Source organism: Ceratotherium simum, chromosome 26 (genome assembly GCF_057802395.1).
Source record: "Ceratotherium simum simum isolate JZ-2026a chromosome 26, ASM5780239v1, whole genome shotgun sequence".
Taxonomy (NCBI): Eukaryota; Metazoa; Chordata; class Mammalia; order Perissodactyla; family Rhinocerotidae; genus Ceratotherium; species Ceratotherium simum.
The window spans coordinates 26,224,750-26,240,293 of NC_141925.1; the positions used below are offsets into that span (position 1 = coordinate 26,224,750).

A 15,544-nucleotide genomic window follows, 5' to 3' on the forward strand; every position below is an offset into this window, starting at 1 on the left:
ATGTTCAGCATGGGTATACTATATCTAATTTATGAGCTTACACTTAAAATACACCACATTTTGGAAGAAAATCACTTTATTCTAATTAATTCACAAACAATAACATCAAAGAAGCTGGTTTAAGGAGGCCACACAAACATCGGCCCAGCCCCAAACTCAATACCATCTCAATGAACTTCTATACAGAAGAACACCCTCTTCCATTGCAATTCCGATGCAAGGAAACTATTAATCATAGAGGAGAGATTTAACTGATGGTTTTACACTTTATATCTTCACTATTAATTATATTTTTATGCTAAACTAACTTGGTCATGAGAGACGATTTTCCATGTCTTCAATCTGAACTTCTTGATTAGGCTAATCCTGCAAACAGAAAAGTAAGTTAGCAGAGCATCAGCTGTATATTTAACAAAACAGAAGCCCTCCAAATTATGAAAGCAGGGATGAGAGCTCAAGGTTCTTAGTGTCTTTCATAAGCTACTGAAGGCATCCTGTCATCAACAAAACTTTAACTCTACCCTTGTCATAACTGAGAAAAGACAGGGCATATGGGCTTCTAAGGACAGAACCCTGAAGAAGAAAAACAGCCACTATGGTACTAGCTTCATCAAAGACTTCTGATCATCTTAGACATGGAATCTCTTCATTTCACAGTTCAACCACCTGAAAGAATTAACTTCTCCCTTATCTGCTACCTAAATAAAGGTGGGCAAATGAAAATAAACATTTAAATAGATGGTGAATTCTTAGGTTGACAGGAGGAAGTTACACAGAAACAAGTTGACTACTAATATTTCAGAGAGCCTAAATCTCAGAGTTCCACTGAGAAATTTAATGAACTTTTCTCTCATGTAAGATGCGTAGAATGCCAATAATACACCAGACTTTAGTGAAAACGGAATGTAATTTTACATTCATAGCCTTAAAGCTAGATCATTCACATGCAGTAACCACAAAAGATTTGGCACACTAATCTATACCTGCTAAGGAAGAATCAAATTCTGAATATAAATGGTAAAAGCTTAAGATAATGACTAGAAATCTCTGGAATAGCTCCTTTTTAGAGTAATTTAAACAAAAACTGCTCTAACTTGTCAGTTTAATTTATTAAACACAGACTCTCTAAGCTCTACAGGGTTCAGGAGTACCATTCAGTGAATTGAGCAGATCCAAGTTCAATCGTGGATTGATGTATCACCTACCATTTGCAAATCTGCACTGTTTCAGAACCTCGCTGAAACCCTCACAAAGCTTAAGGTCACTCTGGTTCTGGGCACACTCCAAAAACTGTTTCATTTCGTAGTGGCACGGGCCAAACTGCTGCTGCTGCTGGTATGCCGGCTGGGTTCCCTGAGGTTCCTGCAAAGGCATAACATTCAAGACCACTGAGAAAGGAAATCAGATTTACACCTGAACAAAGAACAGTATCCACTGTCTTTGAGGGTAACTGGGGAAACAGAACTAAGTCCAGATGCAAATGTAAGTTTCCATCTAATAACATGGAAAGTGAAAAAATTTTCAAGGCAGAAAGCAAATGAGCTTTAAAAAAATTTCAGTTGTAATCAGAAAGATTCAAGAACAAAAATGCAATCAAGTGAAATGGCTATCTGGGCATCTAAAGACCAGTGGTTCAGTGAAGTTTCATGGAAAAAATGGGACTATGAGGGGACAGCCCAGTGGCGTAGTGGTTAACTTCACGTACTCTGCTTCGGCGGCCCAGGGTTCGCAGGTTTGAATCCTGGGTGCGGACCTACGCGCTGCTCATCAAGCCATGTGTGACAGCATCTCATATACAAAATAGAGGAAGATGGGCGCAGATGTTAGTTCAGAGTTAATCTTCCTCAAGCAAAAGGAGGAGGACTGGCAACAGATGTTACTCAGGGCGAATGTTCCTCAGCAAAAAAAAAAAAAAAAAAAAAAAAGATGGGCAAGTTTCAAGTACACCAGAAATACAACAGAGTAAACACTCATGCTCGTTAGAGGAGAAAATTCACATACCTCAGAAAGAGGGGCAGTGGCAAATGTCAGGTAAGAGATCAGAGAGCACAGAGCTACCAAAGAGATTTTTGAATAGTCACGCACCACATAAAGTCACTTCAGACAACGAAAGACCGAACATACAACAGTGGTCCCATAAGATTAGTACTACGAAGCCTAGGTATGTAGCAGGCTATACCATCTAGGTTTGTATAAGTATACTCTATGATGTTTGCACAATGACAAAATCGCCTGAGGACGCATTTCTCAGAATGAATCCCCTGCGTTAAGTGACTCATGACTATACTTAACTAAGATGGAGAATGAATTAGAGTCACCAAGACAAAATATTTAAAATAAGGGGAAAATATCAGATTGAATTGCTACAATTCTACTCCTTGGGAAGAAATACAATTTGTATAGTACCTACTGATGCTGGTCTGAGGCACTAACTCAACTGCCAAATGTGGCTTGGTTTATTGATTGATTGAATGATTGTGAGGAAGATCAGCCCTGAGCTAACATCCATGCTAATCCTCCTCTTTTTGCTGAGGAAGACTGGCTCTGAGCTAACATCCATTGCCAATCTTCCTCCTCTTTTTTTGTTTCTCCAAAGCCCCAGTAGATAGTTGTATGCCATAGTTGAACACCCTTCTAGTTGCTGTATGTGGGACGCCGCCTCAGCATGGCCGGACAAGTGGTGCGTCGGTGCGTGCTCAGGATCCAAACCTGGGCCACCAGTAGCTGAGCGCGTGCACTCAACCGCTAAGCCACGGGGCCGGCCCTGATAAACCATTTTCTGTTAACAGCATTGTGGATTCTAAAATTACAGAAAGTTATGTTTTTTTCATAAAATACACCCGTTTAAGGAAATGCCCAAAATCTTACCTGGTAAGTGATGTCAGGCCTCGTGGGCTCAGCATTACTTCCTCCACTGAAGCCCCCAGTGATGGCATGACCTAGCGTGTGGCCGACAGCAGAGCCCACAGCCACGCCAGCAGCAGTGGTTGCCATTTGGGCCATCAGACCTGGCTGCCGGGGTGCAGCAGCAGGTGAGCCAACAGCCGATGGTGGAGCCGCTGCTGGTGGCTGAGGTGCTGGTGCTGGCCTGGGCACAGCTCTCATCTGAGGTGCCCGGCTATGAAAGAAAAGAACAAAAAGTATGAAGTTCCCACTTCCAACCAGGTTTGGAAATTGTCAACTTAAAAAAACTTGTATATTAAAATAAATCTCAGGATTTTCATCTTAAATTATTAAACACAAATTATAAACATACAAGAAAACTTTACAGAACACGATTCGCCAAACTATTTACATCATTTTCTCTCTTTAACCTTTTGTTAAGGTTGTAATCAAGTATAAACTGTCTTTTCCTGGTTTTTTTCCAACTACTTCCATGTATTCACATGGCCCACAGTATCTTTAAAGAACAGTTATTCCAATATTTCATAAAAATTATAAAATATTAAGAGTTTAAAAGATCCTTGGAGAATGCATCCATCCAAATATTAGGGATAAATATCATCGTAGGTGCTGGGAATATAACTGTTAACAAGAGACAAAAACCTCTGCCTTCATGGAGCTGACATTCTATTGAGGGATCAAATAAGGAAAATACGTCATAAGGAACATACGTCATATGGTAGTGTTAAGGACAAAATATCAAGAGAGGAGAGCACGCTGTGGGACGTCACAATTTTAGGACAGTCAAGGGGTCTCACGGAGCTAGTAACATTTGAACGAAGACCTGCCGACAGTCATCTGGGGATATAATCCAGTCCAATTCCTTCATGTTACAGGTTAAAAAACTGAAGCCCAGTAAGTCCAAGTGACTTGCCTGAACTGTTACACCAAAATTAATTTCAACTAGTTCTCATCTATAGGACATGTGGATGCTTTCAACCATTTCACTAATATATCCAGGGCTGCTTTAAAAATCTTCACATTACACTCCCTCTGCCCATTTTTAGACTGGTCCCTTGGGTGCTCTTCTCTCAAATAAGGGTAGGTCAAAGGTGTATGACTTCACTTCCTATCAGGTGGCATCTGGCATAACTTTATAAAAATGCGGTTTCCCGTCCTTTATACACAAGCTTCTTTCCAGAAATGAACCCCTGCCCTACAATACTAGCATACTGTTTGAACACAATCCACCTTGGTCCAGAGAAACAATGTGGTACTGTGTTAAGTGTCCTGAATCTGCGACCAGAAGGCTCGGTCTGAGACCTGGCTTTCCTACTTACTGGCAGCATGACCTTGGACAAGTCACCTACTCTGAGTGTCCTTATTTCTGTAAAACAGGAATAACATCTATCTCTAAGGTTATCATGAGATGTAATGGGCAGAGTATTTTTGAAGTATTTTATGAACTAGAAGACGTCATGTACACGTGAGGCTTTAGTGACTGTGTCCCCTACTGAGCCGAACGCTCATGACTCATGGCAGGTGCTCAAACATTATTCACTGAACTGAAACGCACTCATTTCCCCGATTATCTTACCTTTCTTCTACATTTTTTTTTTTTGCTATTTTTGACGTTTGCACTTACGAAGTCCACTTCTTTCTAGAACTTCCCTGTTTTAACTTAAAATGAGCTTTTAAGTAATTTAAGTAATAATTCACGAACATTCGAAATTAGGAAGTTTGCCACTAACGGGAAATCCAGCCAAAGCCCCCGCCTCCAGCCGCCCCCGACCGCGGCCTCCGCCAGCCGACCCGAGCCGCACCGAGGCCTCAGCGCGGCCTCCCTCTGCGTCACGGCGCCCGCAGGGCCCCAAACCCCGCGAAGGCCTCACCTGGCCGGAGGGGCCACCCGGGAGGTGCGGCTTCGGCTTCCACGCGGCATCGCAACTGCGCGGCGGCTCGGCGGCTGGACGACGTGTAAGACTCCGAGGGGACCCCCCACGCCTTTGCGGAGCAGGAGAACGGAAGGCGGGAGGCGGGGCTGGCCTCAGCGCGCGACCAATCAGCGCACGAGCAGAGGCCTTCCGTTCGCCGACGGCTCCGCGGGCCCTGAAGGTCACTGGAAGAGCCGGACGTCACGGCGGCGCCTCGTGGTACGCTGCTGACGTCAGGAGCTCGGCGCCAGGGCTGGTTAGGAAACCGGAATTTCCGGTGGTTGCTCTGCAAACGGCGTCCTCCGAGCCTAGTGGAGTCGGGGCGGCTAGCTGTTTGCTTCCTAGAGTGCAAGCACCATCGCTGCCTCCTTCAAACTGTTGTGTTAACAGGGTAGGTCAAATCCAACCTTGAGAGTGAGTCCGCTTTCTGGCGTGACTGCCGCTGGACCTTGGGCAAGTTACTTAACCTTTCTCAGCCTTAAGTTACCTATTTGGGTAAGTATTTTAGGACCCGGGATCGATAGAGCTGAGTCGGTTCTATTTTGTATTTCTCGTCTGTGGATCCAGTCAACAGAAGTTAAATTCAGACAGAAATAATCTCTCACATTTATGTTATTACCATACATTTTCAACCCCTTTTCATATATATTATAGAACTTGTGCCCATAATTGGGATAGTATTCGTTCATTGACGAATGTTTTGAATAATCTCGAAGTGTTAGCTAGGTTCCGGAGATGACAGCACCGAATAAAACAAAACTCTGCCTTCATGGAGTTTAAATTCAGGGAGGGGAGACACAAACGCTTACATAAATCAGGTGGTGACGACACGAGGCAAACGCAGAGTAAGGGAGACAGGGAGTTAGAGGTCGGAGAGGGCAGGACTCTTTCCAGAGGCAGCATTTGAACGGAGTCCCTCAGGAAGCGGGGAAGCAGGCCGTGTTTATCATGGGTAAGAGCCTTCCAGGCAGACGGGACAGCAATTGCAAAGGCCCCAAGGCTCCGTGCTTTAGGGGTACTTGGTGTGAAATGCTTTTAACAGTAACATTTTAGAGCCTCTGCGATAGAGGAAAAGTTGACTAGAGGCATTTCATAGGGGGCTTCATGGGAACATTCTTGGGGGTGGGGTGGGATTTATGGAGGAGAGAAAGCAGAGGTGGAACCTCCATTTCTGCTTGGATGTCAGTCAGAAATTTCCCCTTTCCACCAAAGGTAGCAGAGTTTAACACGGCCTTTCTAGCAACAGCAGAATGTTTGTGGAACCGAGGGGTAAACAATGCAAAAACCTTTTGTGAAAAACAAAGTTTTATTTTCACAGAACTTTTTAAAGAAATGAAAGCTTTACAGATGATAAGCGTTTGTACTTGCCTTTGGAAAATGCATAAGAAGAGATGGAGAAAAGGAACCTTATAAAGGACATCCTGGCACAAGAAGCGCTCAGAGTGAGCAGAACTTTGGACAATCAAGACAGACCGACCAGAACAGATACAATTTTAATCATACTTGGCTAATTCATTAATTCCTAAATTGAAGAGAGAATATTAGATGTTTGTACAAGGTTATTTTGTGATAGTAAAAGATTAGAAACCTAAATTCCTGTCAGTAGAATACTGGTAAAAAAAATATAATTATGGCACATTCACACAATATGCAGCTATAAAAAATATTAAAGAAGCTTCTCTATATTGATATGAAATGGTTTCCAAAATAAAGAACTTCTCATTCCATAGTGATTTTGGTCATTCTCAACAAATTCACTTACAATGATCAAAATTTGAACAAAGAACTCTTGCAGATATGTTACATATATTTGATACAGATATTTGGCTGAATGGACTTTTGATGATTGCAATAAAAATTCTACTTAAATCAGGTGGTAGATATCAGAGGTTTTAAAATTGTGCAAACCCTGTTCCAAAAATTCCATGTCTAGGAATTTAAGAAACAGTCGTGAATGTGGAAAGAAATTGGCTATAAGGATGTTCATTTAACAAAATGTATAAAATAGGCAAAACCTGTAAATAACCTAAGTGTTATACAATATAGAATTAAATAAGTTATAATACAAATGATGAAATACTATGCAGCCATTTACAATGTTATGGAAGAATACCTGACATGAAAAGTATTTTCACAATATATTAAGTGAAAGAGCAGGTTACAAAATAGTATACATAGAATGTTTATATTTTGAAAAAGTTCATATATATTTTAAAGACTAGAATTATATACACCCAAATAGTGATGTTATCCTTTGGATAGTGATCTCTTTCTTTCTTCTCTTTTTTTTTCACTTGTTCATATTTTCCAATTTGTCTACAATGAACACACTTATAATAACTAAACACACCATAGTGGTGTAAAATATATCCACAAATTCTTTGACACTCCCTTCAAATGGAGAGACCCTGAGCTAGAACCACCCAGCTAAGCCACTCCCAAATTCTTGACCCACAGAAACTAAGATAAGTAATTGTTTTTAAGCCACTAGGTTTTGGAGTAATTTGTTACACAGCAAAAGATAACCAATACATATAATTTCTACAGTGACCATATTTAAATTTTAAAAGTTCTAGTATCTAAAATGAGCAAAATCTAGTTAGAACACCTCATAGAATGTTGCTTTAACATGATTTATGCCTGTCTGGGTATGCTGTACTTTACAGCAGGAATTGTGTAGGAACTGAGATGTTTAAGACATTAAGGTCCTTACACTCTAAATGTATTTTCTTTGGATAACTAAGACATACTTATATGAATATAGTGCCTTGCACATATCAGACAAAAAAGAATTAAAGAATGAATGAATTTAACTGTTGACTCAAAAGTACAAAATACTATATAAACAAGTGGTTAAGTGGTGTTTACATTAAGTTCTATAGGATTTCAAAGGAATGGACATTAAATGTGGATGAAGGCTTGAGAGAGAAAGTGGCACTTAAATCAGTAGAGGTGGAATTAGTTTCAGAAAGATTACAGTTGTAAAGGGGGAAAGGGCATGCTAGTAAGACATCACAGATTCAAATGAAGAAGTAGAATTGAATATGGTGAGTTTAGAGGACAGAAGACCTGTGTCAAGAACCAGAGTGTGTTTTTGAAAGTTGTGGGAAACAAACTTAAGAAAATTCAATAGATGATTTCCAGCACAATATAAGGAATCAAGGCTCCCCTCCCCTCCCCCCCCCCCAAAGCCCCAGTAGATAGTTGTATGTCATAGCTGCACATCCTTCTAGTTGCTATATGTGGGACACGGCTTCAGCATGGCTGGAGAATTGGTGCGTCGCTGTACACCCAGGATCCGAACCCCGGGCTGCCAGCAGCGGAGCGCATGCACTTAACCGCTAAGCCACGGGGCCGGCCCAGAATCAAGGCTTTTTATCCTACAAGGGTAGAGCAGTCATTGAGGGTTTTTATATGATTAAAATGGTCTTCAGGAAGATTAATCTGGACATGGTGTCTGAGACATAGCAGAGGGAGACTAGGGGTAAGGAAAAAAATCCCGAATTCTAAAACAGTGGCACAGGGAACATTATTACAAATTATTTGAGTGCCTGTTATATACTAGGCACAAAGAGTGTTACATGCATTATTTCATTTATACCTCACAAGAACTCTTGAAATAGATACTGTATTAAGCCCATTTTATAAGTAAGGAAACAGATGCTTAGAGTTTAAGCAACTTGCCCAAGTCCATACAGGTGTTTGACTCCAAAGCCAGGACTCCTACTGTACCACACTGCCTGGACGTTGGAGACATTTTAAAAGAATTAATGTAGTGAAAGAATTTAAGACTTTGTGACTAGAAAGGAGGGATTGTGTTCTGTAAACTTAAAAACTATTACCATTTATTGAGCACCTATTATGTGCCAGGTCCTTAATTGTGTCAGATGTTTGATATATTTTTTTCTCTAATCCACCATTCAGCAAGGTAATCCAATATCATTCCCATTTTACAAACGAGAAACCTGAAGCTTGGTGGAACTTGAAACTCAGAAGTTTGCTGAATGCCAGAGCGATGAACAGTCATAGCTAGGATTAATATTCAGGTTGCTCCTCCCAGTACACCACCCTTCTCTCCTAACCAAGGACTCACCGCTGGGCACAGAGGCCTGACTGAATGCAGACTGAAGAGAAAAGGAAACTACCCTGCCATAATCTGCATAATTTTTAAACTATAACTCAACTCTTGTCGTTGGACATGGAGTTTGTGGGTGGTTCTGAACCACAGAACTTGTCTACAGTTGAGGAAGACTGTGATGCTGGAAAGAGTGAATGCGTTTGAGTATCTGTTATGCCTGGTCTTCCTAAACAGCTGTATGACCTCTGGAAAGTTACTTGAACTCTCTGTGCTGCAGAATCCCCCCTGTAAAATGGAGATAGAAGTGTCTACCTCAAAGGATGTTGTGGGATCAATAGTGCAGAGAACCTAGCAACTGTTCCAATATACACAATTACAACTTAAAATATTCCTACTCTGGAAAACAAACATTAAACCTGCCCGGTAATCTATGACAGCTGGGTTGAAATCTTGTACAAATTCCTTTCTTGTTCTCCCCCTATTCCTTTGTGACTTCTTTACACATAAGAACTCAAATATTTGTGGACTTGGAGTTACCATAGCAACTGAAAAAAAAAGTTAAAATGCCATTCTTGCTGCTCTCTTTTAATTCAAAACCCTAAAAAGGTATACCCACTTGGATGTTACTTAATTAATAATCAGTAAGGAAAAGATACTGAAGCAGTAAACTTAAGCGATGTCGGAAAGTTCTGTTGACCAACATGGATTCTCTCCCCCTTAGGACCAGTTACAGCTGGAGTCAGAGAAAATACTTTTATCAGGTCCTTCGGGTATCCTGTAGAAAATCAGAAACAAAAATCAATTATTCTCCTTAGTGCCTGCATAAGTACTGGAAGTAAATCCCTCACTTGTATTTTTAAAAAGACGTTTTCTAGCCAGTTCTACCCAACTACAAAATTCCAAAAGGTAGAGTTTTTACTATTCCACCCGCAGCAGGGAGATAAATTGGGGGTGTAGGGGGTTCAGGTGTGACTCGCTAACGCGGGGCAGCCTCAGGAGGGGGCGACTCTGCCCGGGTCGAGTCGCAGGGGGCGGACGGGAGGGGGGCCGGGGTGGCCGGGCGCTCGCGGGGCTTCCCTGGGCCCCGGCCGGTCGCAGCGCGCACGCACCGGCGCTCAGGCGAGGCGAGTGCGCGGCCGGGGCTGCAACTGGCGCTGGCGACGCTTGCGCTGGCCGTTGACGAGCTTCTGCGCGATCTTGCGCTCGTGGCCGCCGGGCACCGGCCGGTTGGTGCGCCGTTCCCGCTCGCGCCGCGTCCGGCCCTTGCTGCGCCCGGCCCCGGAGGCCGGGAAGTCGCGCAGGTAGTAGTAATCCAGGCAGTCGTAGAGCTCCTCCTCGGAGTTGACGGCCGGCCACGCCTCAGGTGGCGGCGGCTTGGCCTGAGCCTGGGCGCTGGGACCCGCAGGGTCCATCGCGTCGGGCCGCCCGCCCGCGCGTGCGCGCGCTGCCGAAGGAAAGCGCCCCGCGTTTCGATTGGCTCCGCCGGCGGGGGCGGGACCTATTGTCGACGTCACAGAGCCGGATGGTGCCCCGCGTGAGGCCCCTGCTCTCCAGGCCCGGGAACCGTGACCCCTTTGGCCGCCGGGGCTTGTGCGCCACTAATGCGAGAGGGACGTTTGGCAGAATCCGATCGAGCACTTTGTTTATGTCGCTCAAAAATGGAAAACTATCCAAGTGTCAACAGTGAGGGACTGCTTAAAATGCGGGGCTGTGCATTCCTCCGGAGGACTTTTATCAGCAAAATCATTTTGTTAGGCTGTTTAATGACGTGAGTATGTAAAGTGAAAAATTAGCTTCTGAAGACATATCTCGGGTATCCCAGTAACGTATTTTTAACACATCTGTCTATATAAAAAACTGAAAAGAAATTCATCAAAATGGTAAAAGTATTTCTGGCTGGTAGGGCCATACATACATTAGTTCTTTTTCCTTTCCACAATCCATGTTTTTTATGAGGAGTGTGAATTAATTGTATTAGCGAGCAATTCAAAAGGAAAAGGCACCCTGCCTGCTGCAAGACCCGGAACCGCGCGCAATTTCGGATTATCCGCGGGTGCCCAAGTCCTCGAGTCGGGAGACGTTAAGCGCAATAACTTCATGCGCCGGCAGTTTGGGGCGACGGCCAAGAGTTGGGAGTGGCCGCGCCGAAGGGTGAGACGATCGACCAGCGCAAGCCAAGCGTCCCGCCCGCCGGTGCCGGCTGCGCCCGGCCCCTGGGCGTGGGGGGCAGGCTGCTCGACGAGGCGGCGGAGGCGCGAGGAGTCCGGCCGAGTGAACCGCGCTCAGAAAAGGCGGTCTACCTTCTCCCCGAGGGCGGCGCCACCGCGGAGCGGGAGTATTTACCCCCCGCGGCAGCCCAGGCTCTGCGGCGACTCCCAGGTCTAATTACCTAATTACCGCCTCCCTAGACGCTCTCAGGGAGCTATTGCGAAGAAGGCCTTTGTTTTGGTTTGGTTTAACTAGCACAGATAATTCTCTTCCCAGGAAAATTGCAGCTACTCCCTCGGGTATTTTCTTTTTAATGATCAAAATAATTCCCTATTTTAAAAAAACAAGAGGCCTTCTCAGATATTTGATCTTGCTTAGTTTCCGTCTGGGACCAGGTTGCCGATTTGAGTTATTTCTTCAGCGCTCGGAAGCTGTATCCCTGGTGGGGCGAGGCCTACATACCACGCTCTGAGGGCAATTTTGGTGGTTCCTTAAATGGACAAGTCCCAGGAGAGTGTTTTTAATAAAACACTGAGGGGATTTTCTCTTCCACTCGCATGTCTTACATCTGCTGTTGGGAAAGAGAAACTAGTATTTATCCCTATACCACTCTCCCATGCATTAACTCTTTTTAAAAAATCGCTTTAGGGGCCAGCCCCTGGTGTGGTGGTTAAATTCAGGACACTTCACTTTCGCAGCCCAGGTTCTGATCCTGGGCCTGGACCTACACCACTCGGTCAGCCATGCAGTGGCAGTGACCCACATACAAAATAGAGGAAGATTGGCACAGATGGTAGCTCAGGGCTAATCTTCCTCAAGCGAAAAAAAAAAGCGGGGTGTGGGGGGGAGATTGGCAACAGATGTTAGCACAGGGTGAATCTTCCAGAAAAAAAAAATCTCTTTAGAGTTTGTCTTTATGAAAATATTCAGACATTCTCAGAAGTGAAAATAACAGAACAATGAACTCCCAAGTCCCATCCTCCGATTCACTAATTATCAAGATCCTGTCACATTTGCTTTATGTATCCCTGTTTCCTTTACTGCAGCGTTTTAGATCAAATCACAGACCTTATGTCATTTTATCCCTATGTATCTCAAAATACAGCTCTAAAAAACTAGACATTTCTTATATAACCACAATGCCCAGATAAAAGCTGAAGGGGGAGGTCATTACCTCTAGATCTATCCTACAAGAAATGCTTCAGATTGAAATGAAAGGATGCTAGACAGTAGCTTGAAGCCATATGAAGATATAAAGATCTCTGTTAAAGGTAAATGCATGGCCAAACCAGTATTGTTATAATTTTGGTTTATAACCCCACTTTTTATTTTCTTCAGGATTTAAGAGACAAATGCATGAGAATAATTATAAATCTATGTTAATGGGTACACAACACATAAAGATATAATTTGTGATATCGGTAACAAAGTGTGGGGGAGGGGACTGAGCTGTATAGGAGTGTTTTTTTGTGTGTGATTGAAGTCAAGTTGGTATCAATTCAAAATAGTTTGTCAGGATGTTATATGCAATCCCCATGGTAACCACAAGGAAATAACTACAAGAAAATATCTATAGAACACACACAAAGGAAAGGAGAAGGGTATCGGAAGTATCATTCAAAAAAATCAACTGAACATAAAGGAAAGCAGTAATAAAGGAGACGAGGGACAAAAAAACTATAAGATATACAGAAAACAAATAACAAATAGCAAAAGTAAGTCCTTCCTTTCAGTAATTACTTTAAACATGAATGGATAAAACTCCCCAATCAAAAGGCATAGATTGGCAGAATGGATTTTTAAAAATGATTCAATTGTATCCTGTCTACAAGAGACTCATTTTAGATATAAGGACACAAATAGGTTGAAAATGAAAGGATGGAAAAAGAGATTCCATGTAAATAGTAACCAGAAGAGAGCTAGGGTGACTATACTAATATGAGACAAGATAGACTTTAAGTCAATAACAGTTGCAAGAGACAAAGAAGGACATTATATTGATAAAAGGGTCAATTCATCAAGAAGATATAATAATTATATGTAGCAAATACCAGAGATCCAAAGAATACAAAGCAAACATATGATAGAATTAAACAGCTCTACAATAATAGTCGGAGGCATCAATACCCCACTATGGGTATTGATGGATAGAACAACCAGTCAGAAGATCAGTAAGAAAGTAGAAGACTTGAACAACACTGTAAACTGATTGAACCTAACAGCGTGTATAGAACACTTGAACCAACAACAGCATAATACACATTTTTCTCAAGTGCACATGGAACTTTCTCCAGGATAACCATATGTTAGGCCACAAAATAAGTCTTAATAAATTTAGAGATATTGAAATCAAACATAGTATCTTTTCTGATTACAGTGGAATAAAACTAGAAATCAATAACAGAAGGAAGACTGGAAAATCCACAAATATGTGGAAGTTAACTTACACACTCTTAAACAAATAATGGATCAAAGAAGAAATCACAAGAGAAATTAGAAAACACCTTGAGAAAAGCGAAAACATAAAGACAATATGCCAAAACTTATGAGATGCAGCAAAAGCAGTGTTAAGAGGGGAATTTATAGCTGTAAATTGTTTACGTTAAAAAAAGATCTCAAATCAACAACCTAACTTTACACTTTAAGGAACTAGAAAAGGAAAAGCAAACTAACCCCAAAGCTAGCAGAAGGAAGGAAATATTAGAGATTAGAGTGGAGATAAATAAAAAAGAGAAATAGAAAAACAATTGGAAAAATAAAACCAGAAGTTTGTTCTTGGGAAAACATCAACAAAGTTAAGAAATATTTAGTTAAATTGACTACGAAAAGAAGAGAGGATTCAAACTACTAAAATCAGAAATTAAAATGGGGACATTACTACCAATCTTACAGAAATTAAAAAGATTATAAGAGAGTGCTATGAACAATTTTACACCACCAAATTGGGTAACCTAGATGAAACAGAAAAAATCGCTAGAAATACATGCCAACCAAGACTGAATCATGAAGAAATAAAAAGCTGAATAGATTTATAACTAGTAAGGAGAGTGAATCAGTAATCAAACTCCTCCCATCAAAGAAAAGCCCTTGACCAGATGGCTTCACTAGTGAATTCTATTAACCATTTAGGAAGAATCAACACCAATCCTTCTCAAACTCTTCCAAAAAACTGAAGAGGAAGGAATACATTTTAATTCATTCTATGAAGTCAGCATTACCCTCATACCAAAGAAAAAGGCACTGCAAGAAAAGAAAACTCCAGACTGATATCCCTTATGAACATTGATGCAAAAATCCTCAGCAGAATACTGGCAAATGAAATTTAGTAGCATATTAACAGGATTATACACCAAGACCAAGTGGGATTTATTCTCAGAATGCAAGAATGGTTCAACATAAGAAAATCAATAAACTCCAGTTATAAAATAAATAAGTTATGGGGATATAATGTACAGCATGGTGACTATAGTTAATAATACCGTGTTGCATACTCGCAAGTTGCTAAGATAGTAGATCTAAAAGTTCTCATCACAAGAAAAAAATTTTTTGTAATCGTGTATGGTGATGGATATTAATTAGACTTATTGTGGTGATCATTGCATTAGTATAAAATATCGAATCATTATGTTATACACCTGAAACTAATATAATGTTATATGTCAATTATACTTTAATAAAAGAAAACATGAGAAAAGCAATCAATTTAATGCACCACATTAACAGAATGGAGGGAAATAAGCCACATGATCATCTCAACTGATGCAGAAAAAGTGTTTGACAAGATTCACCACCCTTTCATGATAAAACACTCAACAAAGTAGGAATGGAAGGAAACTTCATCAACATAATAAAGGCCGTAGGTGAAAAGCACACAGCTAATATCAATAATATCATACTCAATGGTAAAAGACCAAAACCTTCCCCCTAAGATCACCAACAAGACAAGCATGCCTCTTTTCACCACTTCTATTTAATAAAAAATTGGAAGTTCTAGCCAGGGCAATTAGTCAAGAAAAAGAAATAAAAGGCATATATATTGGAAAGGAAGAAGTAAAATTATCCCTGCTTACAGATGACATGATCCTATATGTAGAAAAGCCTGAAGATTCCACATATACACAAAAAACTGTTTAATAAGCAAATTCAGCAAAGTTACAGAATACAAAATCAATATTGAAAAATCAGTTGCATTCCTATATACAAACAATGAACAATCTGAAAAGAAAATTAAGAAAATTACCTTTACAATAGCATCAAAAATAATAAAATACTTAGGAATAAACTTAGCCAAGGAGGGGAAAGGCTTGTACACTGACAACTACAAAACATTGCTGAAAAGACGAAGATGTAAATAAATGAAAGACAAGTTCATGGAGTGGAAGACTTAATATTGTTAAGATTTCCATACTACCTAACATGATCTATAAATTCAATGCAATTC

The 15,544-nt window shown here is 41.3% G+C and overlaps 2 protein-coding genes across 3 annotated transcripts; both read right to left on the reverse strand.

The window, feature by feature from the left end:
• Positions 1–58: 58 nt before the first annotated feature.
• CHCHD2 (coiled-coil-helix-coiled-coil-helix domain containing 2) lies at positions 59–4,934 on the reverse strand. Of its 2 annotated transcripts, none has more exons than XM_004439493.3 (4): positions 4,776–4,934; positions 2,869–3,118; positions 1,206–1,362; positions 59–366 (listed from the first exon to the last, which is right to left on the reverse strand). In XM_004439493.3, exons 1-4 carry the CDS (start codon positions 4,823–4,825, stop codon positions 356–358), a joined length of 468 nt encoding a protein of 155 aa, XP_004439550.1. In that variant the 5' UTR covers positions 4,826–4,934; the 3' UTR covers positions 59–355. The 2 variants fall into 2 exon arrangements, with proteins under 2 accessions (XP_004439550.1, XP_087273517.1); XM_087417391.1 differs by lacking the exon at positions 4,776–4,934 and adding an exon at positions 4,481–4,563.
• A 3,078-nt stretch (positions 4,935–8,012) lies between these two features.
• NUPR2 (nuclear protein 2, transcriptional regulator) lies at positions 8,013–10,322 on the reverse strand. The gene is made up of 2 exons (XM_004439492.3): positions 10,005–10,322; positions 8,013–9,670 (listed from the first exon to the last, which is right to left on the reverse strand). Exon 1 carries the CDS (start codon positions 10,305–10,307, stop codon positions 10,011–10,013), a length of 297 nt encoding a protein of 98 aa, XP_004439549.1. The 5' UTR covers positions 10,308–10,322; the 3' UTR covers positions 8,013–9,670; positions 10,005–10,010.
• Between the last annotated feature and the right edge of the window lie 5,222 nt (positions 10,323–15,544).